The sequence below is a fragment of the Grammomys surdaster genome, unplaced genomic scaffold (assembly GCF_004785775.1).
Source record: "Grammomys surdaster isolate TR1022 unplaced genomic scaffold, NIH_TR_1.0 138855, whole genome shotgun sequence".
In the NCBI taxonomy this organism is placed as follows: Eukaryota; Metazoa; Chordata; class Mammalia; order Rodentia; family Muridae; genus Grammomys; species Grammomys surdaster.
The window spans coordinates 4,176-26,090 of record NW_021622516.1 but is presented as its reverse complement, the minus strand read 5'-3'; the positions used below and the strand labels follow the sequence as shown (position 1 = coordinate 26,090).

Genomic DNA, 21,915 nt, shown 5'->3' with positions numbered 1-21,915 from the left:
TTCCTCCCCTCCCCTTTTCAAAAAACAGCACAGAAAATGAAAAGGCTTCAAATGTATTTTAATAAGATGATGCTGCATTACTGCTCCATTTCTCAGAAAAAATTTCAAATTGAAGGTATCAGCAACAAATCATAGTATACCAATAAAAATGCACAGCGTAACTACCTAAGATAGGCACGACTAAGAGCTACTGTCAGACCTTCAACACACAGCAACCCTGTTCCCAAGATTGTACTAGGCCTATCAAGAAAAGCCGTGAACAGCAACATCAGAGACACAAAAGTGTAGTCCTTACCCAAGGAAAAAATGGAGGCAAGTTAACACAAGAGTTTAAGATATACTAAAATGAAAACCTCTAAGAGAAAATGTCTTCCTTAGGACATGAAGGGGGTCATATATGAGATATAACAGAACCGTATGTATGCTGTAACCTCTGTGGACATTTGTCTGAATTCTTACCTGGGAGTGAATGGAGGGATGGGGCTAGGTCATTGGAGGATGTTTAGGTTTTGTGGTATATATGGCAGTGTCTCTGGGGTTGAGGGGAATAAAGATGAGAAAGCAATTAAAACATGATGGAGAGAGAGAGAGAGGGAGAGAAAGAGAGAGGAATGATCAAGATTAATGGAGCTGTGAGTCCATTTTCCTATGGTTCTCCAGACCCTCAACAGTCAATATACTTCAGGAATGCACCAGACAGACTTGAAAACGCACTATACCACAGACTTTGACATGTTAAATACCACCCCTCCCTTGCCCCTCTGCCTTCAAGCATACTCCCTAGAGTAGTACAAGCAGGGAAGACCTATCTATTGGGAAGAACCCCTAACACTTTTCCAGGGTAGAATTCTGGCTAGTCCAAAAAGGGCCCTTCTTTTAAGGGCTGCAGGAAACTAGACAATGCAACTTTATCTAATATCGGCGGCGTTTATTTGGAGCAAATTCAGCTCCTGGAGCTGGACGGTTGAAGGCAGGAGGAGTTCCACCAATTGCTCCAATTCCTTCCATTGTAGTAGCTTGGCCAAAACGTTCGGTTGTTGGTGGGGTCTTAAAAAGAAAGAGAACAAATGTTACAATAGAATCTGTCTCTGCAGGGTCTAGCTCATCTAAGGTCTTGCCACTACAGGCCATTTCTACTTAACTAGTCAAGTCTCCCGACTGTTAGAAGCAGGCAACCAAGTCTATTTAGAGTTCTAGTGGAGAACCCCAAGAGGAAAGGTAGGCCTTACTAGTTATGCCTCCATTTAGTCATCCATCTTTAGCTTTCTATCCACATTTTACATACAATTGAAATTTCTAGTTTGAAAAGGTTCTATCCAATTCCTTTTACCTGAGACAGAAAGAACACGCTATCATTCTTTAGCAACCTTAAGTCTATCCAGTTTTGGCCCATTCCATTTTAGCATTAGAACCAGAACAACTTCTGGACTTTATGAACCACAAGGCCCCCGGATTCACATCATATTATACACCATAATATCTAACCTTCCTTGACTTCCCCATTTAAAGAGCAACCTGCTGGCCAAAAATGTGGTATATGCATTTGGGAGGTAAGACACAGGAGCAACTCCGAGTCTGAGGCCAGCTCCTCTAGACTACAGAGACTCTACTTCAAAAAACAAACAAAACCCCCAAAACCCAAATAACAAAAAAGCAACTTGCTTACTGAGGATAGCAACAACTATAACAGTTAATCAGAGGCCACAATTTAACTCCAAGGTTAAAATAGCATATGATATTAGATTTTCTCAAGATTAAAAGCCAAAGGACTAGGGATATGAGAAAGTGGGACAACATTTGCCTAGCATATATCATACCACACCTGGCTTCAATCATCCGCACCACTCCTTAAGAACTTAGGTTATATTTGATCAGTATCTGTATCAAAGTCAAAGTAAACTCAGAGGTAGGAGATGCTGAGAAGATAGCTTAGTTGGGTAAAATGCTTGTTCTGCAAGCTTGAGGACTCAAAGGAGGAGGAAAGGGGCAAGACACAGTGGCATGCATCTGCAATCCCAGCACTGGGGAAACCAGAGGATTCCTGGGGCTAACAGACCAGTTAGCTTAGCCTAATTGGCAAGTCCTAGGTTATGGATGTCCCCTGAGCTGACACAAGCAGCTGACTTCTAGCCTACACTTACATGTACACACACACCTACTCATACCCACAAAAATGAGACTCGAGGTTGAGAAGGTCCTCCTACCACTATTTACAATTACTATAAAGCTCTGTAACTTATTACCAATCCCAGGGTCCCATCTGGCATCATGGTGGCAGGTCCTGGAGGAGCTGGAGTACCAGGTGGCACAGGAGCAGGGGGCATGGCGCCTCTATTGTTTATGCCCATAGCACCTAAAGCAGAGTAGTATAATCACTATAGTGGGAAAAAGATTAACAGTCTCTTCCCCCACCAAAGGGAACAATTCAGTATGTAGCCAATCCCCTACTCCTAGCCTATAAGCCCTAATGTTTTTGGAAATGTGATGTCATTTAAATGTGGACTAGGTAGAAGCTCCATAACACAGATTGAGAAAGAAGGCTCTGCAAGTATGAAAATTTGAGTTTAAAAACTCAGCTTGCACATCAAAAGCCAAGCATCATGGCTCATACTTTTAATCCCAGCACTTATGAAGCAGAGGCAGGTAGATCTCTGTAAGTTCAAGACCAGCCTGGTCTACATAGCGAGTTTCAGGACAGCCAGGGCTACACAGTAAGAACCTGTCTCAAAAGAACAAACAAAACAAAACAAAACAAAACAAAACAAAAGAACAAAAAACAAGCTGGGCAGGGCTGTACATGCTTGCTACCCCTGGCTTTGAGAGGCAGAGACAGGCAGATCACAGTAACTGGCCAGCCAACCTAAAAAACAAAAAACAAAACCAGACAGGCAGTTCTTTGGTTCCTGGATACCTGCAGTTCTCTATTTTATAACTACCTTTTATTCGCCACCCAAAGGCACCAGAGCTATTTAATTCTTAAGTCCTTACCTCCCATAGCCATTTGGCCCATCCGTATCTCTTGTTCTCTCTGAAAAACAACATATACTCAACACAGTCCAAGACAAGTTTCTCTATTACAATGCATTGATGACAACACAAAGGGAAGTGAACAGTGAAGACATACTAACACTAGTGCCCTCTTGCTATCTGTACAGTGATTTCAGGTAACAAATTATAATTTTCTATTAGAAAATTCTATTAGAGGCAACAGGGGCATGAAATAATTAACTTCTTAAAGCTGCAAACCATCTAATTACAAGGGTAGCAGTGGATTAGCCAAAGTCTGTTACAGCACTCAAATTCCTCTTATTATCACTGGATATAAGTTACAAACAAAGTGGTCCTGGATTTTCATCCTAAATTTGCTATATATGGTAAGAGCTTTCCCTCAAATCTTACTGCCAACATTTTTTTTTCCTAAAGGGAATTTTCTAACATAGAAAAATTGGTCATAACCTAGTACCCTTACAGACATTTCATAATCTTATATGATGACTGGCCTACCACATCATAGGCACATGGGAGATATACCGCATCAGGGAAAGTTCCCTTGAATCCTTCCTGCTGTCGCCGCATCATTTCTTCTTGCTGTCGCCGCATCTCTTCCTCACGGCGCCTGCGCTCCTCTTCCTGCCTATAGAAATATCATGGTATTTTAAGATAAAAGACATTCCAGAAAATGAGTAGATCAATTGAATAGGAAGATTAAGGCAATGAGAGACAAGCCTACTAAAAGCCAGCAAAGCTTGCCAAGAATAAAAACAACATTCAAAGAAATTAAGAGACCAGCATTGAGTTCTTTCTCTTTAGGGAAGCCCTTAGGCAATTCCTAGAACCAGTGCAGCTCTAAGTGCATAAAGGTGCTTGCTGTCAAGGCTGATGACAAATTTAATTCCTAGGACCATTTGGTGGAAGGCCTCTACACATTGTAGCGTGAAACCAGGCCCCAAACAAATAAATAAACATCAACAAAACAGTTACCTGAGTTCTAACTGCTTTCGTTTCTGAACCTCTTGGTTATGCAGCTCCTCCATCCTCCGAAGCTCTTCTTGACGTCTCATCAAATCTAGCAACAAATTGAGACTTTTTGATTCTCTTTACATATATACAACAATTTTCCATAAATATCCACAAAGCAAAGATGTCAACCAAGATACAAGATATAGATATGGAAAAAGAAACCTTAATTGATTGCTCAGTGGATGAGCCTGTGGTACACTTTCTTGATTGATGTGGAAGGGATCTGTAGAGCAGGTTGGCTTTAAACTCAAGGTCCATCTGCCTCTGCCTCTCAAGTGCCAGGATTAAAGGCGTGCACCACCATGCCTGCTCATTCACTCACCATGAGCTGGGCCCTTCCACAAACAAACCCAAAAAAAACAAAACTACATCATAACATTAAAAAAAAAAGGGGGTGGCAGAACCCCCTCTGACTGGCGATCTGAATTCTTGCTTAGGCTTCGAGGCTAAGCACTGCAAGGGAATATAAATAAAAGTTAAAAATATCTATCTGGGTTCCCTGAGGGACAAGCCTGACTGCATAGGGGTTGATGTCAAAAGTATCCCCTCTCCAGGAAAAAGACTTCGGGATGGGTATGGGCCTCATGCCTCACTGGACAACGACAGGGGGACTGGAGCCATTGCAAGGTCCCCTTCAAATACTGGAGGTCAGGCCTCTATCCCCGCCTTTGTAAGATTAGAATTGCCACAGCTCTTCTATACTTAGAGAAGGGAGAATATGTCAGGGGCAGCCCTGCTTACACACTGAAGGCCTAAAATCAGCCATAGGCCTAAAATCAGCAATAGGCCTGTCATACATGTATACTAACACCAAGTCTTGGGTCTCAGTGGAAAAACATTGAAACAGATGGCTATAAGCTAATGTCAACAGGCAGTTTTGTGACAATTTACCAGCCCGAGTAGTCATAGGCCTTGTAAATAGATAGCCTTGGCAGACAATACCAACTTAGATAAGGACAAGTGAATCATAGGCAGAGTCATAGTGACTTGTCCCCTGAACCTTCACCCAGCAGATATCCGGTTCTGATGATATCTGTATTCCCCCTGAACACCCACACTGCAGTGTCATCCCCTTCCCCACATCCTGCCTTTCTGTGTTTATAACCCCTGTGTGAATGAATTACAATTTGAGAAAAAATAATAAATAAATAAATAAATAAATAAATAAATAAATAAATAAATAAAGGGGTGGACAAGCCACAGGTAACAACCTAGTAAACAGCATTTATGCATTAGGTCCTGCCTTAGCTTCTCTCAGTGATGAAGTTACCTGTAATTTTAAGACAAAATAAACTCTTTCCTCCTCAAATTGCTTTTGGTCATGCTTGGTGTATTTTCCTAGCAACAGATGTCATGCAAGTAAGCTCAAACTTTATCAGTTCTTTCTTTGTACAATCTATCCAGTATTCTATAACCATCTCCAAATTCATCTTCCTATTATCATAAAGTATTTCAGGGAATAAAAGCAGAGATTTTTCTTCTGCTCTTCCAGAGGTCCTAAGTTCAATTCCCAGCAACTACATGGTGGCTCACAACCATCTGTAATGAGATCCGATGCCCTCTTCTGGTGTGTCTGAAGACAGCGACAGTGTACTCAATATACATGAAATAAACAATTCTTTTAAAAAAAAAACCATGTATTCCACTTTTCCTACTTACAAGCCTCTACTCACCCTGCCTCATTAGCATAACCTGGTGCTCATGGCGTGCTGCCTCCATTTCCATCTCCAGCTTCTCACGAGCCTCCTTGATGTTCCGGTCCACTTGATCCTGCTGTTGCTTCTCCATCTCAATGAGTGCCTTCCAGCGCATGGCATACTCATACTCAAAGGACCCAGGTTGTGCAAATCTGGGTGGTTGTTCTCTCTCCCTATAGACAATACACATTATGTATGGTATTACTTTTGTCCAAGATTCCACAGAATCACATTCTTTTCTAAAGGCCAAGTGAGCACATGTATACAGCAAAGACATGCCTCTTTTAATCACCTTTTTAAGTTTCAAGAACAGAAAAATAACTAAGGGATGAAGTGTAGTCAAATATGTTAAGGGTCTGGGGTCAACTACCAGCACCACACATATAAACACACATCCCATCTCTACCCCAGAAATGTATAAAGTCAACAACTGAACCACATACTTGTGAAATTGCTGGTTCTTTATAACCAGTTTCTCTGGAAGTCCCTCTTCATCATCTAACTGGTCCATAGGCTCCACAGTCACAGGTCGAGGAAATCTGGGTGAAAGAAGAAAAGTAGTGTTAATGAGGCCACACCCTAACAAGCACGCTCCCTACACCTGACATTGGCCTGAGGAACTAATTAGGGATAAGACTGGACAACTATAGTAATTTTGACAGGAATGAGAAGTTGGCAAGGATTCATACTGTAAACTGAGCCGTCTCAAGTTAATAACATTCCCCCTGCTTCAGCTTCCCAAGTGCTGGGATTATAGATATGAACCACCACATCTAAACATATTTCTAAAGAATTTTATACCTAACCCCAAGTAACCGAGTCCCTCCTTACCAGCATTAGGAATAATTGGGGTAACAGCCCAGATGGAGCCAGGTTTCAGATCTCTGTAATAGTCTTAAAAATGTTAAAGGTTGAGTTATCTAATATATTTGATAACTCCAGAAAACGAGGGAAGGAAAACACTAAGAGAAAGTACATTTAACAGGACATTTTCCAGAATTCTAAAGTCCTATAAGGGGAGGGTTTTTTTGTTTTGTTTTATTTGCTTTCAGAGACAGTTTCACCTATCTCAGGCTAACTTGCAACTTGTTATATAGAAGAGGACAACTTTAACTCCAGATTCTTATATTTCTACCTTTCAAGTGCTAGGATCACAGGCATGGTTACCATGCCCAATGAAAAACTATTAATATTCCACGTGTATGAATGTTTTTTTCCAGATGTATATGAATGTATCACCACTTCCATGCCTGGTACCTGCTTAGGCCGGCATCAGATCCCCTAAAACTGAAATTACAGATTGTCTTTAGCCAACATGTGGGTGACGGGAATCCAACTTAGCAGTCAGTGCTCTTAACCACTAAAGTACTCCTCCAGCCTAAAAAGCTATCCTCGTACCATACCATGATGGATAAAGGCACATGCAAGCTAGACAACCTGAGCTTGGTCCCAGATGCAAAGGTGGAAGGAGAAAGCCCACTTCCCACAGTTGTCCCAACTCCCCAGTGTATACCATGGCATGCACTCAAATATGTAAGTATTGAGGATTATACTGAAAACTGCATTAGAAAAGCTGAGTTAGTATTAAGTCTTTAAATGAAAATAAGAACATGGTTACTAGATGTTAACACTCCGTGCCAAAGAATAAGGGACCCCAAACCATCCTCTGAAAATTACTTACGTGGTTAGCAAGAAGGAGCCTTCACTGCATCTGTCCAGAGCTTTCCGAGCAGCTGGCTTCCCTGAGAACTCAACAATGCCTTTCCCTGAGGGCCTTCCTCGGTCATCCACAATGACTACAGCCCTCTCCACCTGGCCAAACACAGAAAAGGCTTCTTCCAGCAGTTCGTTGGACACGTACTGAGGAAGGTTGCGGACTGTAAGGGATGCACTGTGACAGGCAAAGCGCACTCGCAGCTGCTTTCCACGGAGCGGCATATTGTCCAGCTCCACTTTGGCAATTTCCGCTAGGGTTCGTGTTTCCTGGGGAAAACAAAAAAGAAACTTAGAAGTTGACAAAAGACCAACCAAGCATCCATCAACAAAATGTCTCTCAAAAAACCTGGGTGTGGTGGCACATGTATTTAATTCTAGCACTTAAGAGGCAGTGTCCTGGTCTGCGGGGTGGTAAACTAGTTGGTACTGGGGAACCACCTGAAAGAGAGAACTGGGGGACAAGGGTACTCAAAAGACAGCAAGTCAAGAAGTCTGACCAAGCTGTCTAATTTTTATTGTTCCCACACCAGGTCATATACACATAGAAGCAGGATATGGGGAGGGGGGATGACATAGGGTTTCTTTGTTTCTGGAGAGTGCAGATGTTCTTGGGGAGAGTACAGATGTTCTCAAGAACAGGATATTGGCTGGGTGAAGAGTTCTCAGAAGAAACAGAACAGGTGCTAGGTAGGTACCTGTCCATAAGATCTATGATCATTTGTTCTGATCTAAGCTAGTACTTTCCCACCAAGGCTACATACCCACAAGATCTATAGCTATTTGTTCTTAATTGGATTAGTGCTTTCCCACAGGGCAAGACTTTGTGCCAGTAGACATGTATGGTTGACTAAGGAATTAATGTTTAAGCAGGGTCACTCCTGACAAGGCAGATCTCTAGGCCAGCCTAGTCTACATAGTCAGTTCTGAGGCATAGTCAGAGCTGTATACTTAACAATACAGCACTTGGATTTTAATTTCCACTAACATACCAGAATTACTTGTCCTCAATGAAGATTGCTTATTTTATGAAAGTAAATGTTTTTACTGCATGTACATTTATCAACATGTGTGCCTGATGCCTATGGAAGTAAGAATAGGGCATCAGATCCTGTGACTGAGAAGCTTATTTTAAACAAGAAAACACTGACAGGACATCTCTTCCCTACTTCACAGAACTTAAGGACGTTATCTTGAGAAAATGACTTGCTATGGTATCAAGTTAGCGGGAATGAAAACTAGTTGCAGCCATCATCCAGAGCTTATCACACTTTGCTCCTCATTCCGAGGTAGATTTAGCATCTATAAAATGCTTCTTTCTTATATACCATTTAATCAGATTTTAAAAATAAAATCTACATTTAAAAATGGTAAAACTGTAAGCACTGCTGAGAGGTAGTTCACTTATCTAATATGTCCCCAACTGCCTGCCTCAGAAAGAAAATGAATATCCACAAAAATAACTTGCCCCCCTCAGGATTTTGAAGAGTAAGATAACATGCATACAAGGACTTTGGTAATAAATTATATAAGCCTTGATATTCACCAAAATAAGCTTCATTTTCTCTTAAACCAAGCACAGTAATGCATGCCTGGTCATCCAGAGCTCTGGAAGCAGGTCTGCTAGTTCAAGGATAGCTTGGGGTTAAAAAACAAGATCTGCAACCAAAAGCAAGCCCCCAAACTATTTTAGCCCTTATATTCAAGGCAAATAAGGCCAGGTGGTGGTGGTGAACATGTTTAAACCCAGCATTCAGGAGGCAGAGGCAGGCAGATCTCAAGTTCAAGGTCAGCCTGGTCTATAAAAATTCTAAGACAGTCAAACTCTAAAAACTATTATCATATAGACAAAGTCATTCTTTTCACTGCTATTTTTCCATATTTACTCCCCAGCCTTCCCTATCTCTCAAAATATATCCCCCAAAGCTCACACTCACCAAGCGAATAAAGCCAAAGCCTTTATCCTTATGAATGAAAACTTCGCCTGCTTTTCCATATTTCTCAAAAAGTTTCCTCATTTCCTCCTCAGTGATGTCAGGGGGAAGATTGCCCACAAAGAGACGGCTACGTTGGGTAAAGGTCTTCTCTCCTGGTTTCCTAAAATTCTTCAGGTCAATAGTCAAGCCTTCATCTGAAAGAAGACAGTCAATCAAAAGACTGAGTAAAGAAAGAATTAGTCCTACCTTCAACATTGTTTTTGTGATGGGAGACAAGCACTACACTACTTCCTAACGTATCCTACTTATCAGCAAATTGCACCTTAGAGTTGTGACAGCAGCCATGAAGAGACCAGGGGATTTCAGCACTACTATAATCCAGAAACTAAGGTAGCTAATCAGAGACAAACCAATGATACAGCAACTTAGCAATACTATTGAGCAGATCTATGCCCTAAGGAATCAGACTTTAAAAATTGTTCTATTTTCTTAACCAGTTACTAACCTTCACAACCTTGACAAGTTGCACATAAAGAAATGAGTAATATTTTTGTGGTAACCTCTAGTATCTTAAAAATTTATCATCAAGTATGTATGATATACATATGGGCATGCATTTGTGTGGCATATATGAAGGCCAGGGGGCAACTTTTCGGAGTTGGCTTTCTCCTTCCACAGTGGGTTCCAGGACTCAGGTCCTCAGGTTTGTGATTTTAAGAGGCGAGCCATGAGCCCAATTGTTTGGCTTTTTTTTTTATGTGTACGTTTGCCTGGATGAATTATATGCAGATCTCCCCAGAACTGTTGTTACAGATTCTGAACCACCTGAGGAGTGTCAAGAATGAACCTGGATCCTCTCCAAGAGCAGTACAGTTCTTACCTCACCAGTCTCTACTATGACCTCCCCTTTAAAAAATTATTTATGTGTATATGTGTTGAGTGTGACTATGTGCCACATGTGCACGAGTACCCATGGAGTCAGAAAAGGATGCTGATTTCCTGGAACAGGAGTTACATACAGTTGGTAGTAAGATACCTCATGTAGGTGCTAGGAACCCAACTCAAGGAAATGCTCTTAACTACTGAACCATCTCTCTAGTTACCCTCACCCCACCAGGTTTGTTTTTATAGGTACTCAGTTTCCTGAAGAATGACAACAAACAAAAACTTTTTTACAGATTAAAAGTGGGCTGAGTACATGCCACAAAGTCTTATAGTCAACTCTCCATTAAACCTTAAAAAGTTCTCCTATATTCTTTAATGACTTTCTAACTGCATATAGACATTTGTTTGGGAGTAAAATATGCCAGTATGGCAGAATAACCTATACTCCACTGATATCCGCTCCTTTGTTTCAAGTGATCAATCTCATTTGTTTATAAAGTATCAATTAAGAATCAAATAGGAGGCACTGAATAAAGAGTTGGCTGAGCAGTTAAGACTTTGATCTCTCAGGACTCACTGATTCCCAGCACCAACATGGCAGCTGACAACTGTCTTAAGAAAACAACAACAAAACAGGCTCTAGACCCAGAAGATCCAATGCCCTCTTCTGGCCTCCATGAGCACCAGGAATATACATATATGCAGGTAAAACATCTATACAAATAAATCTTATTAAACCAAACCAAATCAGAATAATGAAATATGGCAGCACATGCCCTTAATCCCAACACTCAGTTGGAAGTCAAAGGAAGTTCCAAGCAAGTTCCAAGCAGGGCTACACATTGAGACCCTATCTCAAAAAATTGGCATGGTGGCACCCATCCCAACACTGGAGGCAGAGAGGCTGGTGGAGTTCAAAGGAGCTACAGAATGAGTTATATGACAGCCAGGGATACATACACAGAGACTGTCTTGACAGCCCCTCCAAAAAAAGGTAAAAACAAAAGTACGCTACCAAACGCCTGTTCGTTTATAATCCTGAGAGATTTATCTAAAAACCATTAAACCATTCCCAAGGGAACCTGTTTACACCCTCCCATCACCCAGCAGGTACTTACTCTGGCTACTGGCCTGCTGGCCATTTGCAGGTATTGGTGGAGGTGGCTGTTGTTGCTGTTGCTGCTGCTGCTGCTGCTGGTGGTGCTGCTGGTGATGATGTTGGTGATGCTTCCTTGGAGTATGATTCTGCTTCTCCAAGTTAAAGGTTTTATTGCTCTGCATTTTTGCACCCTAAAGGAAAATGTGGAATGTCAAAAACCCAGTATCAGGATTCAGCCAGTTACCTTCCTGATGGTTTACATCATTAAAACTATGTTGGTATTCTACCTTGCCTGATTACAACTGGTTACTCTAAAAAATAGAATACAATGTAGGGCATCGTACTGTCTCAAACTTAAAAAAAAAAAAACTTTCACATAAAAAAAAAACACGTAATCCCAGGCAGATCTTGTGAGGCAGATCTCTGTGAGTTTGAGGCCAGCCTGTTCTACGGAGCAAGTACCAGGACAGCCAGGGCCACAGAAAGAAACCTGCCTTGAAAAACCAGAATCAAAAACTAACAAAAAAGTAAAACATAGAAGGTCAGGCCTGATAAAACATCCCTTTAATTTTAGCACTCAGGAGGCACAGGCAGGAGCTCCCTATGATTTAAGGTCAACCTGGTCTACATGGTAAACAAAGGGCCAGGCATGGTGCTGGCACATGCCTTTAATCCCAACACTTAAAGACTAAAGACTGCTACTAGTAAAAGATGGGTGGTGGTTGTTAACCTAGCACTTCAGAGACAAAGAAGCAGAAAAACCCTATCTTGAAAAACCAAATAAATAATCAATCAATAAATCAAGACCAAGCTGGCCTTGAACTCACGGAAAAATATCTGCCTGCCTCTGCTGCCTCCTGAATGGATAAAAGGTCTATGCCACCACTACCTGGCCATTAATAAAAATTATTTTTATTTTATGTGCATTGATATTTTGCTGGCATGTATGTCTGTGTGAAGGTGCCAAATCTTGGAGTTACAGACAGATGTGAGCTGCCTTGTGGGAGATGGAAATTGAACCCCAGTCTTCTAGAAGAGCAATCAGCACTTTTAACCACTGAGCCACCTCCCCAGACCCCAGTAAATAATTCTTAATCACGCTTGTATAAATATGATTACCCAAATAAAAGAACCAATACACCAGTCACTCAAGAAGGTCAGCCTGCCTCTGCCTCCCAAGTGCTGGGATTAAAGGCATGTGCTACCACACCATGTGAGTTCTCACAACATTTCAATCACATTTCTCACCAATATTATGGAAATTGTAATATACTTATTAACAATTCAAGTAGTTCAAACCCCTAGGACCCTTATACTTGAAGCAGAGAATTGACTCTCACATTTTCTCCTCTGACCTCACATTCATTTAATTCACTTAATTTTTTTTTTTTGAGACAGGGTTCTCTATGTAGTTCTGGCTATACTGAAGCTTACTGTGTAGATCAGGCTAGCCCAGAATACAAAGACTCATCTGTCTCCCAGAATGCTAGGATTATAGGCACATACGCCCAGCTGTTTAAGTTTGAGACAGGGTCCATGTAGCCAGCCCTAGCTGGCCTAGAACCACACCTGGCCTCTAAATTAAAAAAAAAAAATTGCCTAGAACCCACACCTGGCCTCTAAATTTAAAAAAAAAGCCACAAACTCAAAACAGCCATTGTGTGGCACATTTGTTAAGTTCCAGTACTCTAAAAGGCCAAGGCTAGGAATGAGTTTAGGGGCAACCTGGGCTATAGAGACCAGGAGGGAGAGAGGAAAAGAGAAAAACTTAACCCTGGCCCCAACACCCACTCAGGACAATTCAAGCTCCCACTCTAGGGAGTCAGATGTCTCTGACCCTCTTGAGTACATAACCACATACAGATGTCAACCTACTACATTTGGAATGAACTAAAACCCAAGAGGCTGGGTACACCTGTGAGGGATTTTTGTTAATTAAATTATCTGAAGTGGGAAGATCCATTTTTAATCTGGGCCATACCTTTTGATGGCAGCCTATATAAAGGACACAGAAGAAGGAAGCTTGCTTTCTTTGCCTACTTGCCCTCAATCTCGATGGAACGTTCATTCCTTGACTAGATAAAGGTCTACTTCATCAGGATTCCAGTATATACTGAAGACCAGCTGAGATATCCAGCCTCATGAACAGAAGAACTACTGAATTCTCCAACTTGACATTGGTAAACAGCCATTGTTGAACTATATAGACCACAGCCTGTAAAACACTCTAATAAATCTCCCTTATATCTACCTACCCATCTATTTACCTATCTGTTTTCATTCTATCAGTTTTCTTCTAAAGAACTGTAATACAACCTTCTAATCATTAATTCAGAGTCTATTTTCTTTTCTTCTTTTTGAGGATTTATTTACTTATTATATATGAGTACACTGTAGATGTTTACAGGCACACCATAAGAGGGCATCAGATCCCATTACAGATGGTTGTGAGCCACCATGTGGTTGCTGGGAATTGAACTCAGGACCCCTGGAAGAACAGTCAGTGCTCCTAACCACTGAGCCATCTCTCCAGCCCCCAGATTCCATTTTCATGATGTGTATATTTATCTCTGTGGTTTTGTGTATGCAAGTACAGTGCCTGAAGACAAACAGGGCACATCAGCCCCTGGAGCTGGAGTTTCAAATGAGTTATGAAGCTACTTGACATAGTGGCTGGTAATCGAACTCAGGTCCTCTGCAAGAGCAGTAGGTACTCTTAACAGCTGAGCCATCTCTTCAGTCCCCATCAGTTTCTATCTGAAGTTGCACATTCAAAAAACCAGCTTGTGGGAGGCTAGAGACGCTTTAGAATCTGTTGCTCTTTGTAGACAACCCCAGTTAAATTCCCAGCATCCACATGGTGCTTCACAACCATCTGCAATAGAACTCCAGTTCTTCTAACCTCTACGGACACGTGTGATGCAGACATACATACTGCTGAAACACTCACACAAAAATAAGTAACAAATCTAATTTAAAATAGGCATATGCTAGCACTGGGGAAGCAGAGACAGGTGGATCTCTCTCTATAAGTTCCAGGCCAACCTGGTCTACAGAGCTAGTTCCAGGATAGCCATGGCTACACAGAAACCCTGTCTCAAAAACCAAAACAATACTCCCCCAAAATAAAAAAAAGAAACCAGTTTGTAACCTTTTTTGTGATAGGTAATGAGCAATTTTCATGTAACTAACTAAATCTTTAACACTGCCAGGCATGGTGGTGCACACCATTAATTCCATAATTAAGGAGGTAGAGACAGATCTACATAGCAAGCTAGAGGACAGCCAAGGCTAATAGAGATCTTGTCTCTCCCCGTCACCCCTCCAAAAAAATTAAAGACTAACATGAATGGATAATACTGTCAGCCAAGCTCCTATTGTGTCGGACACTTTAAGTTCTAATTTTCACTGTTAGAATCAACACATATTTTCTTTGGGCACATCTGCATTTAACAATTCTTTTACTACTTCCAACTCTGCTTATTTATATCCTGAGATATTACTGTTTTAATGTACCATTTGATGTTCAGATTTTCCTCATTTCTGCAATGTCAACGTAATTGTAAATGCCTACACAAAGAACGTGTAGCTAGACACTAATTTATTAAGCTACCATCATAATTTAGATAGCTTTCATTTTTCCTATTACAGCACTGTAGTGCTTTACGATTTATTTACTTATCAGGAAACAGAATCTAGCTTTGTGACTCTTGACAGCATAGTTTTTCTGGAAAACCATATTTTAAAATGTTTTCAACAGCTGTAGTGATTAAATGACAAAGCATTGTAAAAAAAAAACAAAACAATTTTTCATTTCGATGTTTTGAGGCAGAATTTCTCTGTAGCCCTAACTGTCGTGGAACTCTAGACCAGGCTGGCCTTCACCTCCTGAGTGCTGGGATTAAAAGTGAGTGTACCACTACACATGGCTCCAGGAAACTGGGTAAGGTGGCTTATTCCTGTAATTGTAGCCTTTTCAACTCGAAGTCAGCATGGGCTACAGTGTGAACCTGTCTCAAAGAGAGAAAAAGACATACAAGCAAGATGTGATGGCGTATACTTCCACAGCTGTATAGGCTGACATAAGACAGTTTCAGGAACTCCTTGGCTACCTATCAAGACTCACTCCCCCCCCCCACCAAAGACAAAGAAATGAAGGCTCATCCCAGAAACCACTGAGACGGGGGTCGGGGGGGAGGCAGTATAGTCAAATCTTTTCCTATTTTAAGTCCAGGTATTAAATGTCTCCCTCTATCCCTAAGTAGTGAGTAGCAGATTTGTCATATTCATAGCCATTTGTCCCACTAGATCTTACCTTTTCTCAGGTTAATAACCAATAAACATTTTTCCTCTAGCCTTTAATTACAAATGAATAGACCCAGTCTCAGTAGCTTTTATCACTCAAAGGAATCCACATGTATTTCCATGTTAATAGAAATCTTTCTAGAAGCTGAGCTTAGTGGCTCTGGCTTCAGAGGATGACCCCATGTTTCAGGCCAGCTTGGGATACATATTGAGGCCATTCCCCCTAAAAGGAAACTACCAAACCTATTATTAGGAATAGGAATGTCACCGGGCAATGGTGGCGCATGCCTTTAATCCCAGCACTTGGGAGGCAGAGGCAAGTGGATTTCTGAGTTCAAGGCCACCCTGGTCTACAGAGTTGAGTTCCAGGACAGCCAGGACTACAGAGAAACCCTGTCTCGAAAAACCAAAAACCAAAAAGAATGTTTTGAGACAGTCTCTCTACAAAGCCTTAGCTGTCCTGGAACTTGTTCTGTAGTCCAGGCTGGCCTTCAGCTCTCAAAGATCCATCTGCCTCTGCCACCACGTCTGGCCATGGATAACTTGTAATAACCAAATTGTCCACCTTCTATGTTTTTGAATAAAGATCCCCACGATGACAGCTTTCATAATCTTTCCCTTCCATGTAGTCTTCTCCCAAAGTTCCCATTTACCCACGAAGGTCAACACTGCCCAAAGAACCAAAATTACCACTGTATATACAGTAAGTACCAAGCACCCAAGAAACGTTTCTATGTTAACTGCAGCAATAGAATTTCACGATACATGCAGAAATAAAGTTATCAAACCCCAACTACAGAGATCAGCAGACAGGATTTCTGTCTACTTACATGTCCTAAGATAAACCATTCGAAAAGGACTGTAGCTACTGTGTGTGATACAACTGCATATACATGTTCAGGACATTAGTCACAGGTGTCTGAAACCTAAATCAAGGTCCTCTCAATTTTAGGAGAATCAAGTTACTAAGTGGAAAACTGGTAGAGAAATCCAGTGAGCATTTGTTAGGCTGATATGGCTGCCTGGTGGGCAACTGTGAAAGCTGTAAAATACAATCATGATAAGGGCCGCTGCTGAGTTTCTTAGGACTTTTCATTTAATAAAAATGAAGTTGGACAAACATAAATTTAAGCACTAACCCCTATTAGAACAGAACTAACCCCTATTAGAATTGGAAGAATAAAAACAAACCCATTTCGCTCAGTCACATTTTAGTTTCAGGTATCTAAAAAACTGCTTAGCTTAAATAACATGGAAAGTCCACCAAAAATTAATTTCTTGTCTGTGAAATCTGTATGCAATTAAGCATCCTGCACTTTACCTGGTGACCCTACCTCCTGCACCTACCTTTACTTCGATTTGAACACAGCAAAGTGTCTGCCTCCCAGTCCTCTCGAACCCCGATTGCTGTTAAAAACACAAAGAGAGGTGTCAGCTTATAGTGAAGACTTCCGAAAAGTAAAAAAAAAAATACTCGAAAGTAAAGCCACAGATAAAAGTTTAATTTAGAAAAGCGATGCCTACAAACGGCTAGGAAAGGCTTAAGGAGCAAGAGGTTCGGAAAAAGGCGCGCGCGCGCGCGCACACACAAGGGTGGGGTGGAGGGTGTTTCATGAACTTAGCTCCAAAAGCCAAGGGGTCTGAACGAGCAAACTTCCCACTTAAAAGTTGTTTCAAAAAATTAAAAAACAACAGCAAAAAATCCATAGCTCCAGGGGCCCCACTGGCCCTCTAGGAATTAATGGCCTTGAAGGGCTAGGGAGGAGCATCCGACAAAGCAAAGCGCCTCCTCCTCTAACCTCGACTTCAGGGCTTTGGTATAATAGACCCCACACCCTCTGGCCCAGGGCGTTCAGAAGCCACCAACTTAGGGGCACTAAAATTCAGGGTGAGTAGCACAAAAAGCAAGGATAAGAAAGCAAGAAAGGCATAAGCTAAAGCCCTCCCCGCCCGGCGTGGAGCAGTGAGCGCGCTGGACCACACGGGTGGGCTGCGAATGCCTTGTGCGGAGCGGGAAAGGCCTCGCGGGCCCTCCGAACTCAAACCTGTGTGCAAACTCGGCCTCGCCCCAAACCCTTCCTTCACAGAGTGTCGCAGGAAGCCCCACTGCACCCCCAAGCAACCAAAGAGCCACCCCAAAACTCACCCTCTGCCCACAGTTCTTTGCTCAGAGTAAGGGCGACGCTGCACGGCCTCCACCGTCCTGAGAAAAGAGCGCGCGACCGCCGGAAACGAGCCGACGGAGCTCGGTGCCTCCCAAGGGGGGGGGGTCAATGTTGGATTCCCGATTGGCTACGTGAACTGCCAGTCAAAGTTTATCTCCTGAGAAGGACTCATTTGTCCGCCATTTCTTAGCTTCTATTGGCTACGGACTGTCAAAGCCTTGGGTTCGTGTGAACGACAGATGGGGACAAAGAGCGAGGCTTTGTATCTTATGCGCATGCACTAGAGGCGCAGAGCGCAAGACGGAAAAGGAAGGGGGAGGGGGAGCCAGCAGTGGAAGGTAGGGGTCGGAAGGAGAGGCTAACCCGGCCCTACGGAAGGACTGAAAACCTAGTGGTGGGAGGAGGAAAGGAGAGAACTTGTGCGAGAGGAACAGTGGAGAGGAAAGGGGAGAAAAATGTGCACATAGGCGTGCGTTGAGAGTTTATGCTCTGCGCCTGTGCAAAATTAAGAGTAACAATGTCATTGTATTCTATGTGCCAGAGCTAGCCGTTTGCTACTGGAAAAAAAAAGTGCCCCGCCATGTTTCTTTTTTCACACTTCCTCAAAGCGTCCACCCTGACACCCTTATACAGTTTTAGTTTCCTTTCTCATTGCTGCGTATGTTTGGGAAGTGTAACTGAAATGGTCACGATTGTAGAAAAAGGCAGGAGGGCAAGCGATTTTGACAGTTTAATCTCAGTGATTACCCAGAACTGTGACTAGCACTATTTCCATGGTAACCAGAGAACCCGATAGGCCAAACATACGAAGGTTCCCGTCGCAGAGAGACTCAACAGGTTGATCGGCGGTGCCGGAACCTGTATGTTGGAGGTCTTCGCATCAGACCTACTCTTTATCCCATAGGAGGCCTATCAGGTAATAATAACCTTCGTTGTTCCATAATGCCTAGCTCTCCCACGCGGTTAACCAAGGATTACAAGGTTCAATTGATAGGCACCAGTAGTTAATCCTCAGTAATTAATTCATACTCTGGACGGCAGATTATCCCTATAGGCACAACCTATACCTTTTATAGGGACACAACGACATGATATAGACATGTGCTGTCTAATAAGCCTCTTACAATGTTGGGAAGGTTCTGTGGCGCCATTCAGTACAGTAGTAGAGAATAGCCATATTCTACCTAACCCATCCGTGTGTGTGTGTGTGTGTGTGTGTGCGTGTGCGTGTGCATGTGTGTGTGTGCGCGCGCATATCAACATATGGCTACTAGTTACTGTATTGGGTATACTTATCCCAATATTTCCTAAACTCTTTGAGATAAAGTAGCACATTATTATGAAAAAAGAAAATAAATTCCTACTCATGGGGGGAGGGAGATCAAACAATGTTCGACAGGATGAAGTTTCAGCCCTGCTACTCAGCTCCTATACCCACTTCCCATTATGGCAGCTGTTTTCTATGTGTGACTGTCCCAATCAAACAGAAATGATTAAGCCGTGTAATTTCTGCACTCGGGAGGCTGAGAAAAGAGGATTTCCCAGGAGGCTACCTTGGACTACATAGTGAGTAGCAGGGTAGCAGAACCAGGACTCTGTCTCAACACAAAACAACAACAAAATCACACATACATGTATATGTGTGTATATATATATATATATATATATGACTTAAAAGATGGATACTTTCTAAACCATGACCTTTTCTATTTTAAAAAAAATTAGTGGGGACTGGAGAAATGGCTCAGCAGTTAAGAGTGCTGGCTGTTCTTCCAGAGGACTAGGGTACCTACCCCAGCTCCCATGGTGGCTGGCTGTGACTTCAGTTTCCAGGAGATCTGACGCCCTCTTCTGGCCTATGAAGGTACTACATGCATGTGGTCCACAGATGCCAAAACTTAGCCATGAACATAAAATGAAAAAATAAAAAACAAAATATCTATTTTATTTTATGTGTTTATTTTGCCTGCATGTATGTAAGTGCATGAAGTTACTAAGGAGGACAGGAGACAAGGGTGGATCCCCTAGAACTGGAGTTACAGATGGTGTAAGCCACCATGCAGGGAATCCAACCCAGGTCCTTAACCTCTAAGCCATCCCTGAAGCCTCAGCCGTGACTTTTTGTATGCAATTATTTTCTTGGAAAAAAAAATAATAACACAGGGCCTGGAAAGATGGCTCAGGAGTTAAGAGCATTTACTCCCTTTGCAGAGGACTTGGTCACATTCCTAGCAGACACATGGCAGTTCACAACTATTTGTGACTACAGTTCCAGGGCATGTAACACCCCTTCTGACCTCCTCAGGCTCCTGCAGGCTTATGATCCACAACAGACATATACTGAGGCATAATCCAGTTGTAGTGTATGTCTTTAATCACAAACACTTAGGAGGCAGAGGTAGATAGACAGTCTCTGAGTTTGAGGCCAGCCTAGTCTCAGAGTGAGTTCCAGGACAGTCAGGACTGTACAGAAAAACCCTGTCTTAACAAACAAACCTACCAAACAGTCTCAGGTACATGTTCTAGTATGCACACACATGCTTCAATAAAATAAATGTTTAAAAAATACTTTAGCAATGGCACAACACCTCTAATACTTGGGAAATATTTGGGAAGCAGAGGTGGGCAGATCTCTGAGTTCAAGGCCAGCCTGGTCTACAGATGGAGTTCTAGAATAGCCAGGGCTATACAGAGAATCCCTATCTAAAACAAACAAACAAACAAAACTAGCAAAGTTGAGAGGCTGAGGAAGGAGACTCTTCAGTTTGAGGCTAGATTCAGATATATAACAAAACTATCAGTTTGCTTTTCAAAGCTGGCCTCGATGACTCCTGTCTTTAATCTCAGCATTCACTCAGGAGACAGAGGGAGGATCTCTGTGAGTTTGAGACCAGCCTGGTCTACATAGTGAATTTTAGGCCAGCCAGGGCTATATAGTGATACTGTCTCAAAACGAGAAAACAAAATGTCAGGGCCAATAAGATAACTTAGCAGGTAAAGTCATTTGCCATTGTCCTGACAATTGAGTTCAGTCCCTGAGACCCACATATTGAAATGTGCTGTGGCATGTGCATACCCACATATATACATGTATACAAGCACATATACACATAAATGTACTAGAAATGTATTTACTGTGTATGGGATGTGCCACATGGAGTTACAGGTAGTTGTATAGTTGTAAGCTGCTCAATTTGGGTGTCAGGAACCAAACTTGGGTCCTTCAGAAGAACAGGAAGTTCTCTTCACCCCTGAGACCACTGAGTGATCCTCCAGCCACAGAATTATTTTTAAGAAAAGATAGGATATATCACACATGTTAGACTCTAGCCCTTCTTGCTTCAATCTCCTGAGTACCTGAGCCTATAGGCAGTGTTACCTTAGTCATTCAGTTATCTTGCCATACAGACACAGATCCACTAGAACTCCTTCTATTTGAAGGGTGGGGGTGAGACACAACCTCACATGTGTAGCTGCAATCTCTTTATCTTCCTGGATTGACCTGTACCATCACATCCAGTTTCTTGTTAATTTTAATTAGGTTAATTTTAGCCACATATTGCTGGGCTTTATCATTGTATAGACCTATAATCCCAGCACTAGAGAGGCTAAGGACCAAGAGTTTGAGACAATGGCTGTCAAGGCACCTTAGTGAGTAAAGATGTCTGCTGTCAAGTCTTTTAATCTGTGTTTGATCCCTAGACTGACATTAAATGAGAATAGACTCCCACAGGTTGTCCTCTACCCCATACACACACACACACACACACACACACACACACACACACACACACACACACCAATTAGTATTGGGGCTAAAGACATAGTTCAGTGATTAAGAGCACTGGTTGCTCTTGAAGAGGACCTGGATTTGAGTCCCAGCACCCATGTTATGGTCACAACCATCTGTAACTCTAGTTCCAAGGGTATCTTGTGTCCCCTTTTGGTGTCTGAAAGCACTGCATGAAGGTAGTACACATTTATACATGCGGGCAACTGATATAATATAAAATGAAGAACTGTTTTAAACATAAGTGTTTAAGAAAAAGAGTATGAGGCCAGCCTGAGTTATACAGCAAGACCCTAGCTCATCC

The 21,915-nt window shown here is 42.1% G+C and overlaps 1 protein-coding gene across 2 annotated transcripts; it reads right to left on the bottom strand.

Annotated features, from left to right (window-relative positions):
• Positions 1 to 37: 37 nt before the first annotated feature.
• LOC114615744 (non-POU domain-containing octamer-binding protein) lies at positions 38 to 17,909 on the bottom strand. Of its 2 annotated transcripts, none has more exons than XM_028761393.1 (12): positions 17,803 to 17,909; positions 17,004 to 17,063; positions 11,371 to 11,542; positions 9,368 to 9,561; positions 7,399 to 7,700; positions 6,161 to 6,256; positions 5,694 to 5,890; positions 3,982 to 4,066; positions 3,532 to 3,634; positions 2,989 to 3,028; positions 2,244 to 2,353; positions 38 to 1,047 (listed from the first exon to the last, which is right to left on the bottom strand). In XM_028761393.1, the coding sequence occupies exons 3-12, from the start codon at positions 11,531 to 11,533 to the stop codon at positions 913 to 915; spliced, it is 1,425 nt and encodes a 474-aa protein (XP_028617226.1). In that variant the 5' UTR covers positions 11,534 to 11,542; positions 17,004 to 17,063; positions 17,803 to 17,909; the 3' UTR covers positions 38 to 912. The 2 variants fall into 2 exon arrangements, with proteins under 2 accessions (XP_028617226.1, XP_028617225.1); XM_028761392.1 differs by having other exon boundaries at positions 3,505 to 3,634; positions 17,803 to 17,889.
• Between the last annotated feature and the right edge of the window lie 4,006 nt (positions 17,910 to 21,915).